At 47.6% G+C, this 14,014-nt stretch overlaps 1 protein-coding gene across 2 annotated transcripts; it reads right to left on the bottom strand.

Annotated features, from left to right (window-relative positions):
• Nucleotides 1–429: 429 nt before the first annotated feature.
• tspan12 (tetraspanin 12) lies at nucleotides 430–13,345 on the bottom strand. Of its 2 annotated transcripts, none has more exons than XM_035427549.1 (8): nucleotides 12,747–13,345; nucleotides 12,391–12,523; nucleotides 11,829–11,911; nucleotides 10,561–10,696; nucleotides 6,390–6,455; nucleotides 5,582–5,689; nucleotides 4,736–4,879; nucleotides 430–2,897 (listed from the first exon to the last, which is right to left on the bottom strand). In XM_035427549.1, the coding sequence occupies exons 2-8, from the start codon at nucleotides 12,454–12,456 to the stop codon at nucleotides 2,583–2,585; spliced, it is 918 nt and encodes a 305-aa protein (XP_035283440.1). In that variant the 5' UTR covers nucleotides 12,457–12,523; nucleotides 12,747–13,345; the 3' UTR covers nucleotides 430–2,582. The 2 variants fall into 2 exon arrangements, with proteins under 2 accessions (XP_035283440.1, XP_035283439.1); XM_035427548.1 differs by having other exon boundaries at nucleotides 12,636–13,344.
• Between the last annotated feature and the right edge of the window lie 669 nt (nucleotides 13,346–14,014).

Genomic DNA, 14,014 nt, shown 5'->3' with positions numbered 1-14,014 from the left:
TTTCTTAATGGATGCAATACTCTGTTTAGTGATGACTATGTCAAAAGGAAGCAATGCAGGTTGAGAAGGTCGTGTGATGAAGTGGACCCGCTCCACCTGTGATGATCTTTTTGTACACTTTGTCAGAACACATCTTCTTTAAGCATACCATTTTTAGTAGCTCTATAATGCCAGACGTATCCCTTTAGCTATGCAAATAGAAAACAGAAGAAGCAGGGAATACACTCATGCCCAATGCCACACCAGCGAGTGTCAGATACATCTCTGTAATCTTATGTATTTTACAAAGTTTCCTTGATTGCATTTTTTGGGAATTGGGAACAAGTGATAAATGTGTGCACTACCAAGAAAGTTTATTGAAATAAATATAACCATTATTCAATGGTCTATAGAGCAAGCAAAGTTGTGTGTAAAACAAACCCAAGCCAGTACCATACATGTAACTATATATTTAGGCCAATAAGGTCAACAGCCATATACACCCACCCAGCAGGTCAACAAAAAGTCCAAAAACCACACTGAAGGTTCCCAGCAAACAATTTCACCCTCAGACATTGGGAGGTGAGTACAAGTTTGGAAATGGCCCTGTGGTTCAAACGTTTTGGGACCTATGCTGTATAGTAATGATTGAGTCTTCATATATACTCCAAAAAGGGTGGAGTTACCACATTTTCTGAATTACTAACAGGCCTGAACCAACCGTAGAATGTTGTTATAAAGAGTATTTTTTTAAAGTTCAGAATGGCCAGTCATCCACAATTGTAGCTGTGTTCATGCATGAACCTCACAGCCGATTTAGAAGTGTAGATATCTATGGTTGTCTTCCGAATCATGGTGTCACCTGCTGCTTATTTTCATACCCTAGACTACGGCTAAACTTGCATAGAGTGGAGTCAGAGGAAGACCTTTTACATGCAACTTTAGCATGCAGTCCACAGGAACCTGATCGACTAGCAGGGGTCACTAGATAGCGAACTTAACCGACGAAAATTAACTAAACCCCTAACCGACTGAACGACTCCCATACCCTGGTCGATGTGACCGCCAATCACGCGTCATACTATGGAGCTATTGGCCACAGTCGGCATTGGCACGGTCCGATTTGGATCCAAGGCCGTGAGGCTCATCCATGCGCCACAGTGCAAAGCCTTAACTGAATGAGCCACCCAGCAGCCCATAAAGAGTATTCTGATTGATTAAAATGAGTCAAGTCAAAAAAACAGGGCATTGGCTTGGTTTGGCTGTGGCTCATCTTTAGGGTGAGTGTGCGGCTGACTCCGTCTAAGGTGGAGGCTATTTGGAGGGCCTTCTTGTCACAGTATAGTGCCCACGACAGGGGTACTATAGATCCCATTACCCTGATCTGAGACACCTCAATGATAAGCTCCACCTATCACGGGGTTCATATAGCCTCGTTCATTACACTGCAGTACAAAAGGACAGTGCAACGGAACACTCAGGGATAGAACTTAAGGGATGGGCTGACATTATGACACAATACTGCGCTCAGCGTCGAATACATCGCATTATACATAAACACACAAAGACGGCATTCAGTGAGGATGTCCCTATAAAGCTCTTTTGCCACAAGTGGGGGGGTTTCTGCTGAACAAGCTGACATCATAGTCCAGTAGTCCTTTCCGATCACTGAGCAATGGATCTCTCCGTTACGGTGAACAAAGGAGAAGAAATGATCAGACATTCGGTGTTTTCACAGTACTGTTAAATTAAGACACTTAAAACAAACTGATTCAGCAAAAAGAAATGTCCCATCTTTAAATGTATTTACCATATTGTTTTTAGGTGAAGAACTTGGCTTTGACAGCAGCTCAGTTTTTTTTAAAAAAGTGTGCTCCACTTCCCTTGAATAGAATGCTTCACGGAAAGATTGTAAAGAGATTAAGACAGTGGCTTGTTTTATTCAGTCTATTTCCATGGTACCAGTTTTGGAAAAACTCATACTGAATTCCTTAACTGTTTCCTCATACTAAAAGAGATGCTAGAAGAGCTGCAATATAATCAGTTGCACCCTCTTTCACTTTGTGGGTATTGGATAGTTCTGGTACATTTTCGTCGACAGTTTCTATGGCAGTGGAATATCTGCAACTCTAGTGCGTCCTTGGTTTCTATGGTAGTGTTGGCAATGCCTGCCAGGAAGGCTCGTTTCTTTTGTTTAAGACAATAGGCTACCCACTCTACTGTAGCCTCAGTTTCAGTGTGTGCCAGCACCTTGTTTCATCACGTGTTTCCATTGTATCAGCAGTGCAGGGCAATGACTCTACTGTATCCTCAGTTTCTATGGTAGTGGTGATGTATGCCAGCAACTCCTGTTTCAGCCTGGGTTTCTACTGTATTGGCAGTGCAGGGCAGCCATTCTACTGTATCTCCAGTTTCTATGGTAGAGGCGGCGGATGCCAGCACCTCTTGTCGCATCCTGGGTTCCTATTGTACTGGTACTGCAGGAGCTCCAGTCTAGTGTATCATTGCTTTCTATGGTGGCTTGTCGTTCGGCTGTACAGCAGTGGCAGCGTGTGTCGGCCACTGTTCCTCGTCCCCAGTTTCTGGCAGCGGTGGGCGTGACGCTATGAGATCTGCTCCATCTCAAACTGCGTGTGGCCGTTGGGAAGCACGGGAGTCCAGGCCTCCCCGGGTCGGGCTGGGCCCGGTTTGGCCCCGTCCTCAACCGGGCAGGGCGAGTGTGGGCCGGGGTCGGTCCCGGCGGCGGGACAAGGGTCGGGGGGGTCGGGGGCCCTCCTGCCGTAGTACAGCGCCCACAGCAGCGTCAGCGTCAGGGTCATGGCCAGAATCTGAGACACCCCGATGGACACGCCCAGGAAGCGAAGGACTTGCAGCTGCTTCGTTCCGCGGATGAAACTGTAGATCTTTGGACCGCAGCCCTGCAGACATTTGCGCGCATACACACACACACACACGTACGCACACGTGCAAACACACGCACAAACGCAAAAAGGCAACAGACAAAAAGGCATCAGATAAAGCTGTCATAGGACAAATATGTACTGTAATTACATAAAACATGCAGTGCACTGAAATGTAAAATTATTTCGGAACGGGAGAACGAGTCTCAAAATGCCGCTGCCTCCTCTTTGCCGTGGCCCGTTTCAGGGTGTTTCTCCCCTCCGCGGCAGCAGCATCACACCCCCGTGTGCCTGAGGTTCTGACCCCAACATCTGGCACAGCTGCGAGAGTGTATGGAGAGCACTCCGTTTCACACACCCAGCTAACCTGAGGGACGGCCCGGGTCGGTGTGCGCAGAGAACGCACGCGCTCGTACGCAAGCGCGCGTGTGTGTGTGTGTGTGTGTGTATGTATGTGCGTGCGTGTGTCTCCTCCTGTATGTGTGGGTGTGTGTGTGTGTGTGTGTGTGTGTTTGAGTATGTGTGTGTGTGTATGTGCGTGCGTGTGTGTGTCTCCTCCTGTATGTGTGGGTGTGTGTGTGTGTGTATCCGCCTGTGTGTGTGTGTGTCTACCTGTACGTGTGTGTGTGTGTGTGCCTGCCTCTGTGTGTGTGTGTGTGTGTGTGTGTGTGTGTGTGTTTGAGTATGTGTGTGTGTGTCTACCTGTACGTGTGTGTGTGTGTGTGTGTGTGTCTGCCTCTGTGTGTGTGCATCCGCCTGTGTGTGTGTGTGTTTGAGTATGTGTGTGTGTGTCTACCTGTACGTGTGTGTGTGTGCCTGCCTCTGTGTGTGTGTGTGTGTGTGTGGTGTATATTATATATATATGCATATATATGATATATGTGTGCGTGTTTTCACCCGGATGTGTGTATCTGTGTCGTGGGCGTGAGTGTGTCCTGTTTTATGAGGTCATTTCCCTCCGTGTCTCGCTGGCAGGAGCAGTGGCACTCCACTTATCAGCAGCGACGGCTGTCTCACCCGCCCGCTGCCAGAACAACAACTCCCAGAAAACCCTCGAGCTCACGACTGCCTCTAATTGTTTTGTATGGATTCTTCCCCCAGAGCACTTCAGGTAATTCGACAGTGAAAAAACACCTGAAGTGGTATTGGAAACAGACTGTTGTGAATTTATCGCGTGTAAACAGGCATGCTTTGTGTTCCCGGCATCATTTGAATGCATTTAACAAAGCTTTCAAACTTTTCCAGGAAGTGACAGCACACAGAATGCCAGTCAATAATACAAATTTCCCACTGCAGTGCTTCAACCACAGCTCAAAATTTTTTTTTAAAAAAGCAGTATAGCTTATTTTTATCAATTTTGTTTTTCTTTTTACATTACTCAGTTTTTGGGTTTTCTGGTTTTACTTGATTTTTTATTATGAAATATACAATATGAAATTGTTTGAGTCATTACTAACTGAATTATTTAAAAGCAAAACTGACCAGCACATCGTTGAATACACCTTGCGTTTCAGCTGCATTAAATTACTTATATCGATGGACAGTTTTTTGTTACTATTTTCATGTCTTTTACATACAGTCGTTTGTCTGTAAAAACAGATGCAGTGTCCAGTGGAGCAACATTTGATTTGCTTGTGTTGGTGAAAGTTTACTTGTGCAGGCTGCTTTCATTTGAAAATAAAGTGATTTCCCACTTAAACACATTAGCTTTTTTAAGAGTCTAATTTAAGTAAACATCTTGTGTTTACCTTAAAAGCATTTACTTGGAGTTGAGTTGAGCTGAGTTGACTTAAAGTAAATTTAGAGGTGGAGGGGGCGGGGGAGGGGGGTGGGGGAGGCTAACCCAGGGGTCTCACCTCTTGGTGGAGGTCGCTCAGGTCCCAGTAGTGAGCCTGTCGGGCACAGCCTGGGTACTGCCTGGCACAGCACGAGTCTGGCGGCCACTCCATCTCCGTCATCTCCAGCCAGTCGGTGAAATAAATGACCCCGCAGCACTTAAACTGAGACACATGCACACGCGTTCACAGCCCCCCCCTCGACACACAGCGCTTCCTGAAACTCCCGAGACGACACACCCTGAGACACACACGGACACCCTCTCCACCTCACAGCACGCGGACTGTGAGACACGCGCACACACACACACACACACACACATACACACACACGGACACCCTCCTCACCTCACAGCACGCGGACTGAGAGACATGCACACACACACACACACATACACACACACACACACACACACACTTCAGCACTCTGTAAACCACGCGAGTCAGGGTGTAGGTAGAGCACGCCAGGAAAGGTCGCGCTAAGGACTCAGTTACCGCCAAAAAAAAAGAAAAAAGAAAAGGCAGATTGGAATAGCAAGGCTGGCTGCCCATAAGGATGCTGGGATGCGGTTTGTATTGTCACCAGGTAGCACTTTGCTGCTGTGGCCGTGAACACCTTCCTTCCCCTGCGTCGCCTCGGTAACAAGGCATTCCCTATCCTGATATAAAGGCGCAACACACGCGCAAGGAATGAACTTCAAGCTCAGAAATTACCGCGTGCAGTTCAAATGTACGCGGCACATTATACAGCTGCTGATGTACATTATGAACCATTCTTTATGCACGGCGCAGTCGAGCACAGTCTTAGGCATGAACACGGTCGTGTGCTGTGAGGCCTTTCGACGTGACCGCGCTTTGCGCTCTTACCTCTGTCTGGAAGAAGTTCCAGGCCTGCGTCAGCCACTGGTAGCGCGGTAAGCCGTAGCTGGGCATCCGGGACTTGAGACTGATCATGTCGGACCGCAGGATCGGAGGCTGACATTTCAGGAGACAGTCACAGGCTTAGAGAAACGAGGGACCTTTCTCTTCTGCTCAAAATGGCACCTCACAGATGCATCACTCAGTTGATATGTTCATCAGTCCATCAAGAAGTTTATTTCCTGTTCCAAAATGTGGTAGTGACCACTTTATGAAGGCCTTTCAGATATGTAATGAGCAGTAAAGTGTTTTAATAAGAAGATCAGATGGCATTTTCCCGAAACCATGGGGCACTTCTTCCTTCTCCATTAATTCTCCCAGCATTCCCTGGGGCAGGGTGGATTCCAGTTTTATTGCAGTGCTAAAGACACTGTATTAAGCCCATGACTGTACTCAACAGGCCTTGAGCCATGTGCTTCATCTACATACTCTGCTTCTGAGGAGCCTGTGGTGCAGACATGACCCTCCTCCCATAATCCCCCGGGGCAGGAAAAAGGTTCGAAACCAATAAAAGACAATTTTACATAATCCCCTGGGGCAGACCCTTCTCCCTCTCACTAACGAGCCTGAGTGATAAGCACCGGGCACTGTGATTGGAGCAGCTCACGCCTGGCAGGTACAGCACCAGATCAAAGCCGTCCAGTGAGCACACGCCGCCCTCTCAGTTCCTCTGATAAGGTTGTGCCCAGGGGGTTAAAACCACAGAGGAAGAAAGGTCGCTGCATTCCAAGTGGCAGAGAGAGAGAGAGAGACTCACCTCCTCATAGGTCCAAACTCCACTGGCTAGCTCCACACAGAGGATCACCAGCAGGCATCCAAAGTACTGATGGGGTACAGGAGAGCACTACATCACTCATTGGTGAACAATAAGGAGCATATACCATTCCCTGCAAAAAGAAATTACACACACACAGCTCATGCCCTGCAGTCTAATGAATCACATCTGGCTCTGTGCGACCTTGACATCTTCTAAGTTATCAGTTCTGAAATTGACTTTAAATGAAATAGTGGCCTTCAAGATTAATTTCATAGACTTTCAGGTCCGTATTTCATGGACATTTCATTTTGTGGGTCTCTGTGTTTTTCAAACTTAATGAGATGGTTTCCTCAACGGTGAACAGCCACAGCCACAGAAACAGAGTTTCCCTCGCTATGCGAGAGCCAGCGTCAAACCCCAAAGCCTGTGGTCGCAGAGGAACGTCTGGGCCGCTCACTCGCTGGCCGTCTGACACACGCATGTCCGTCCGCCCAGCACGCTAAAACAAACGTTTAGTCAGATATTCCGTTATGCGCGGCCGTCGAGCTGCGCCCGGCCAATCAGGATGTTTATTTGGAGACTCTAAATATTTGCGGGAAGCCGCAGCTCCGTTAATCCCCCCTGTGCTTTTAGTGCGGGGGGATCCAAACAAAGTCCGTCCCCACCCTCTCATCCACCTCTCTCTCTCCGACCGAGAGCAGGGTGTAGCCGGGAACTTTTAACGCTCCAACGATCCTGACCCTGTCACCTGACCAGGAACGCTCTCCCAGAGCAAGACAGAGGGGCCCTTTGACCTTTGACCCTTGCCTGTAACAAAAAAACATTGTGCCTGAATAGTATGAAGTAATGTTATACAATTTTATTGTGTCTCCTGTGCTTAATCACTACAAAAATGGGAGGGGCCCTCTGCAAGTACAGACTCCATAAAAATATGCCAAGGGAAGCTTTCATGCTCTGAGGAAGGTAATCGGTGCCAAAATGTCAACCATCCCGAGTAAAAAAAAGTCTACAGAGAAGAAGGTCTAGTAGTCTTCTTTGTTATCAGAGTGTTCCAACTTAATTTTACGGTTAACAGTCATTGAAAGTATTCATCTGAAATAACGTTTGATAACGTTTACAATTTTCATTGGGTAGATTTCCATTTGGCATTTGCTTCTGCTCTCTGAAATTTGCATTTCTTTTAGATGTTAATTTCCTGTGATTTTTCCTCGCGTAAATCATGGAGACAGACACTGGAAAAGTAGAGCAGGAGAAGAGGAAAGTAATCAGGGTAAGAAAGAGGAATAAAATGAAAAATTCTCAGATTTAGGTAAGCTGAGTTCCGGACTGGCCCAGGGGGGAAAAGGGAAAAATATGAGTTCCTCGCCCCGGGCAAATATCCTGCCCCCGCCGTCCCACTCCGGCCAAAACGGTGCCATCTCATTTCTCCGGCTGGTGTTAGGAAGAGAAATTACGGAGCGCTGAGCATCGATCAGGAGCGCCGCTGGCCCCGAGCCCGGCGCTCAGTCCCGTTCCCACAGCGCTAATGAGGGATGTTTTATTCAAACACGCCGCGGCTTTGGGCTCAGATACGCGCGCACGCTCTTAATTACCACTCAGCCGTTCAGTGCACCGGCTCTCGTAGCGGCTAGCGTAGTGGCTAGCGTAGCAGCTAGTGTAGCGACTAGTGTAGCGACTAACACAGCGACTAGCACAAGGACTAGCGTAGCGGCTAGCACAGCGACTAGCACAACGACTAGCACAACGACTAGCGTAGCGGCTAGCACAGCGACAAGCACAACGACTAGCACAATGACTAGCGTAGTGGCTAGCGTAGCAGCTAGTGTAGCGACTAGTGTAGCGACTAACACAGCGACTAGCACAAGGACTAGCGTAGCGGCTAGCACAGCGACTAGCACAACGACTAGCACAACGACTAGCGTAGCGACTAGCACAGCGACTAGCACAACGACTAGCGAAGCGACTAGCGGCGACGGCCGCTGCTCCCCTCAGGCCTCGCCGCTCCAGCGCGTCCTCCCGCCGGTAACGAGGGGCTCCGGGGGTCACAGGGTGCGCCCCGCTCAAAAGGGAGCGGCCCCGTGTGAATGGCGGCTCTCGAAACCCGAGCTCGGGGCCCCTCCTCCTCCTCTCGCTCCCAAATGCGCGCGATTGAAATAAATGAGCGCGGCCCATTGTCCCCGCGGAAGATAACATTGTCGGGGCTCCGCGTCCCGCGTAACACAAGAATGCCGGGGCCTGGCCGAGGCCCTGAATGGCCTCCAAAGGAGAGAATGGATCTGAGCCCCCCCTCAGCTCCCCCCCGCCCCAGCACCAGGGGCAGGTGGGATTCCGCAAACTGGCCTCTTTTAAAGTCTGAGGTCGAAGACAGGAACTCCACCCACCTTCCAAACACCTGGGATTTGGAGGAACAATACAATTACACCCACAGCGCACCCCTCCCCCCCTCGTCTCCGCCTCCCCAACCCCCCCACCCCCACCCCCAAACCAGCTCTTTTATCAAACAGACCTGCTGAGTAACAAAAGGTAAAGAATAAAAGCAACAGATATACGTTCCAAAATGTATCCATGTGTTTCGTTCTCTGATAGTTATGTTCATGGCCATATTTCTGGGATATCCATTATTATATCATATTAATTTATTGTGACGTATATATATATATATATATATATATACTATTTTTATTTATTTTTTTTTTTAATAAATGTTCCTTAAACCACATAATTATATAAGTAATCATGCTACAGCCAAAGCAGAGAAACCATACATCTCTCTAAAGGGCAATTTTCCAAGCCGTTTTCAACAAACGGTTGAAAAAGAATAACATGCCATTTCATTGGCCAGTTGAATAGCCGTCGCCACAGCAGCCACTCTACTGTTGGACCATTCTGCCTGATTTAATTTCAGCTGCTACCCTGACATTATAATTAAGTTCTGGACCAGCGCAGGATCACCTGCGGGCCATAGCGGTCCGGAGCGGGCCTGTAATGTGAGCATAGCACTTCTTTGTGGGGAAGCTGACAGTCAATTACCTCCTTGCTTAATTACCCCCCCCCCCCCCCCCCCCACGTCACAGCGGCAGCAGTAGTGACTCTCCTTTAGACTTTTAAAAAATATATGTTTCTGTGGCCGTGTTGTTCGTCGTCCGTTTCCGTGCCTCAGAGCGGAGTGGAGTGAGTGATAGAACAGGCTAATCTGTAAGCCATCTCCCGTCCCCTCTGATTGATGTACGGGGGTGGTCCCATTTGAGCTCGCGGCCTGTCAATCACCCCCCCTTGTCTGCGACAAACATGTTGACTCAGGTTTTGTAATTCACGAGGTTTGGGGGGCGGCGCATCAGCACCCCGGGAGCCGTTACTCAGTCGCCGTGACAAGCGCGGAATGAATTGTTTCACAGCTGTAGTCATCGCCGGGCGCGCGCGTCGTGCGACTCCTTCGCTGAAAAACCGCAAGTTTTCCGGGGGTGTGATGAACTGCCAACGCGCCGTAAAGAGTAAATTTCGGGACGCGGCTGCCTGGTTTGTCAGGAGCAATGCGAACAGCATAACAGCGAGGAGAATTTAAAAAAAATTTTTGAGTGGGGTAAACTCTTTAAGGAGACGAGTTTATGCTGTTTTAAAGGCGAGCTTCCTCGCATCTCAGGTTCGAACAGGAAACCTTGCAGCGACCAGAAGCCGCAAGGTCAGAAGTTGCCTAGTCGATAGAGAAGCTAAGCCTCGCTCTTTTTTTTTAAATCTTGGTCTCTGGGTTTTATTTGCACGTGAAATATCGAAATCAGAACACTGTGCCATGCAAACAGGTGCCTGCAAATCTATAACCGGCTTACAAAACGAACAAATATTTTGGGTCACGTTTTGTCAGTTATACAGGGTTGACGATCACAAGAAACACCATGTTGTGTGAATGTCGCTGCATTTCGGCTCTAGGCCTGTGAGTATTTCTGCTGAGTGGACCTTGCCTGCTGTTTGCCTTCCCAACTGTGCAACACGTTAGCAATGAGGCATTCGTCTCATTTCCCTCTCAGACAGAGCCAGATGAGTTCAGCGCACTCTCTCTCTCTCTCTCTCTCTCTCCTTTGTGTGTACGGGAATGGGAGGAAAAGGAATGGGACGCAGGATGTTTCGGACGGTGCACGCTGCACGCGCGTACAAGCCCCGGCAGAGGCACACCTACCCAGGACAGGAGTAGAAGATTGCATTTCAGCGTTCCGCAGTACCCCACCATGGCCACGATGATTAGAAAACAGCACACAGCGATGATGACTGGATGGACGACGGGGGAGTACGTGAGAATTGCAGCTTCCTCCAGCCTGTGGGGGGGTTGGGGGGGTTGGGGGGGGTAGGAGGAGGGAGGGGGGTAATTCCAGAACATTACTTGGCAGTGCTGTTGTTTATTTATTTATCCATCCTGCTCCCTCCTCTCTCTCTCTCTCCCTCTCTCTCTCTCTCCATTCCTCGGCACAGCGTATTAATACTGCAGCCACAAGTAAATTGTGATTACACTCCACAGGAATGCCTGCACTTATTCATCCCTTTTTCTGCTCCAATCCACAATCCAGAGGTCAGAGGTCGTCGCTCCCCTCAGCTGTCAGAATGCACAGTCCACTTAAGACTGCCTCTCTCCAATCAGAATACACAGCGGACAGATGGTCCCTCTGCGACGAGACTGCAGAATGCTGACCGTCTCCGTCCAATCAGAATGCACAAGTGGGCCGATGGTCTCTCTCTACAACAAGACTGCAGAATACGGACCGTCTCTGCCCAATCAGAACGCACAAGTGGACAGACTGTCTCTCCCGTACCCAATCAGGCTTTAGAGCGGACACGCTCGGAGAGGTTTACAAACCAGCGTTGCGGAAACGGAGAGCAGAGAGAAATGATATTGCCGGGAGAGAGGTGCAGCCCGGGCCGCAGGCTTCTTGCTCAGCGAGTTTCCCACGCCCCCTGCCATCCTCCCCAACCTCCTCCTCACAACGAGGTCCAGGAGACACTCCTCACGCTCCCATTAGATACCCCGGCTGCTTGACCGATGAATCACTGCTCTCTGTGCTTAATGGTTTATAACAACAAGTACACCCCGCAATTGTCTGCCCAGTGGTTTTTATGTGGGGGGGGGGGGGGGGGGGGGGGGAATTACAATCTTTTTGTCTTCAACAGGCAAAAATGTATTTAAAATGGAGGCTGGGTGTAATCAACGTGCAAATGGGTGCAGCTTGCGGTTCACATTCATTTACGCTCGCTCACATTTCCTGATACTCTCACCACAAAGTTTTAGCAAGTAACAATGGAAAACCACAAGAGGCAAATGGCTGTTTTTTTAGCTTCCCTATTTCTAAAGGGCTTTTTTAGACTCTCCGTGGAGCCTGGCGACCAGCCCGTCTGAGGTCCGCGCTGATAAAGGCTGCAGCCCCCTTCGGCTCGCACCTGCTCGGTGCCGCTCACCTGGTGTCCGCGGTCAAGGTGAGCACATTGTTCAGGTAATCCCTGAGCCATGCAGCCACGCCCAGCACGCAGATGGCCATTATCTGAGGGCGACAGAAATAAAGCCTTAAGTTTGACAAAAACACATTTTCACTCTGCGTCTGTTCTTACACGCAACTCAGTGTGGAAAGATTTGGTTGGATGCACAAAGTCAAAACATAGTGACAAGGGTATGGTTTTAAAAAATGACAATAATATCTAATGAAGGCTGACTAAACAAGGAATGGCTGAAAATGCCATTGTTTGTACTTTATAACGGCACCTACATCTTAAATAATCGGTGGTGCTTTGCCACGTTGAACAAGTCAGTATAGCCTGCAGCACTGCCCGAGACAAACACTTCGGCTATAGTACGGATGCCAACTGTGCCAACCATTAGAAGGGAAATGGAAGAAGAATGAACTTGTAAGTCTTGGAGTCTTGTTAAGTATGGGCCAGTGTGAACTGCGAAGGATAATTTCACCGTCGTGTGTAATGTGAGCGCCGACTACGCCACCTGCTCCGGCCGTCCGACTTCTCTTACCCAGAAGAGTAAATTGAGAGCGAAGAGCAAGCAGCGTAGGCACTTTACCGAGTCCTCACGAGCCATTCTGAGCGCGGCAACTGCAGGACAGGTCTCCGCATTTTAACACTCCCCACCATAGCAGCAGAATCCACTTAAAACAGATTAAGAATAAATTTTAAAAATCATTCATATTAATGATTTCAAGCAAAATACAAGCAAAAAACCCCTGCAGTTTATTAAATGATATGTCTTTGAAAACGTACCGTTTTACATTTCTTTTCCGTTTAAACTCGTTTCATTGGGATGTCTTGTTTTAGCATAAGCTAAATCCGTGGAAAGTTTTTTGAGACCATGCACAACAGGTGTTCCCTTACATTTGCCTTCAGGATGATGAAGAACTCATATGACCGCTCAGTCGTGCTGACATCAGAATCAATCACCATTCACTCAGAACATTTTTTTTCCAGTTCAGTTAAAATTAAACCTATAATTTTAGGTAAACAGCTCTTCTTGAGAATCTTCTTCAAAAAGACGATTGCTACTTCTACCAAAAATAAAATATTTTAAAACGCTTTATTTATATCCTCATATCCTCGATTTATATCCTCGAAGAAAGTTTCATAATGTGAATATCTGTCTCCGTAGTAAAGTTATTCAAAGTTTTCTCCGAAAGTTATTCCAAAGTCACAGCTCGTCTGAAAAAAAACCCATAAAGTTCAAGTTGAAATATGAAGAATTCGAAATTTCTCACATTCCGTTGGAAAGCTAACGTTGTACGATAGGCTATGTATAATCCCTTGCAGGAGCTGAGTTGTCAGCGCTGAGAGTTGTGTGCTGTCAATTCACGTTTTGCATGTAGCCCAAGGCGTCTGAGCGACTAAACGAGCAAGCAGTTCGTTCTCTGCCATGTTCTTGGGGCGTTCCTCTGGGTCCTAGAGGTTCACGCTAACTAATTGGAGCTGCATCTCACGCTTAATGTAGGGATCCATAAGAGGCAGCAAGAAATAAGGAATGTGGGCGGCTACCCGCTTCCTTGAGATAGCATGCGTTCGTTTGTCAAGGGGTGAAATCTGAGGGAACGTTATTGTCCGCGCGGAAAGCACAACTATTCCCTGTGAAAGTGACAGTTGGCTACTGGCTATACAGTAGACTGTAAAGTAAATGTTGATGTAAACGTCATCTGTTCACCCATTAGAAATCCGTCAAACATTTTAGAAAACATAAATCCGGCAAATTGAAATATATTTTAATGCAATATGTTACGAAAAACTAATAATAAAAAATTCTGTGCATTTGTTAACGGCATTTCAGTGCCAAGAAACGTGAGCACGAACAACCTTTTAAGTAAATCTGTGACTTTTGCTATTAGGCTATTTTTTAAATAAATGTTTGGAAAACTACTTCGTTCTTTCCTTTTATGCTGCTTTTATTGCGCCCCTTGTGTTGTAATTTTAAGTCTTATTTGTATCTGCTTTGGAAAGCACTGTGCTCTATGCTTGAAAGGTGCCATACAAATAAAAATGTAGCCTATTATCGTAGGATTATATTATCTGTGTGAATCGGTATATAAAAATTAATTGATGATTGAATCTGACAAGTAAAACATGCTCCCTTGTTAACCACAAGGTGGCATGTCAATTGT

The sequence above is a fragment of the Anguilla anguilla genome, chromosome 7 (genome assembly GCF_013347855.1).
Source record: "Anguilla anguilla isolate fAngAng1 chromosome 7, fAngAng1.pri, whole genome shotgun sequence".
Lineage (NCBI taxonomy): Eukaryota > Metazoa > Chordata > Actinopteri > Anguilliformes > Anguillidae > Anguilla > Anguilla anguilla.
This window is presented reverse-complemented; position numbering and strand designations above follow the sequence as displayed.

Excerpts from the sequence above, each read along its gene's own strand:
- tspan12 (XM_035427549.1), bottom strand. The coding sequence starts at position 12,456 with ATGGCTCGTGAGGACTCGGTAAAGTGCCTACGCTGCTTGCTCTTCGCT. Across the intron at positions 11,912-12,390 it reads CTCTCAATTTACTCTTCTGG|ATAATGGCCATCTGCGTGCT; the intron begins GTAAGAGAAGTC and ends TGTCGCCCTCAG. Across the intron at positions 5,690-6,389 it reads GAGTTTGGACCTATGAGGAG|CCTCCGATCCTGCGGTCCGA; the intron begins GTGAGTCTCTCT and ends CTGAAATGTCAG.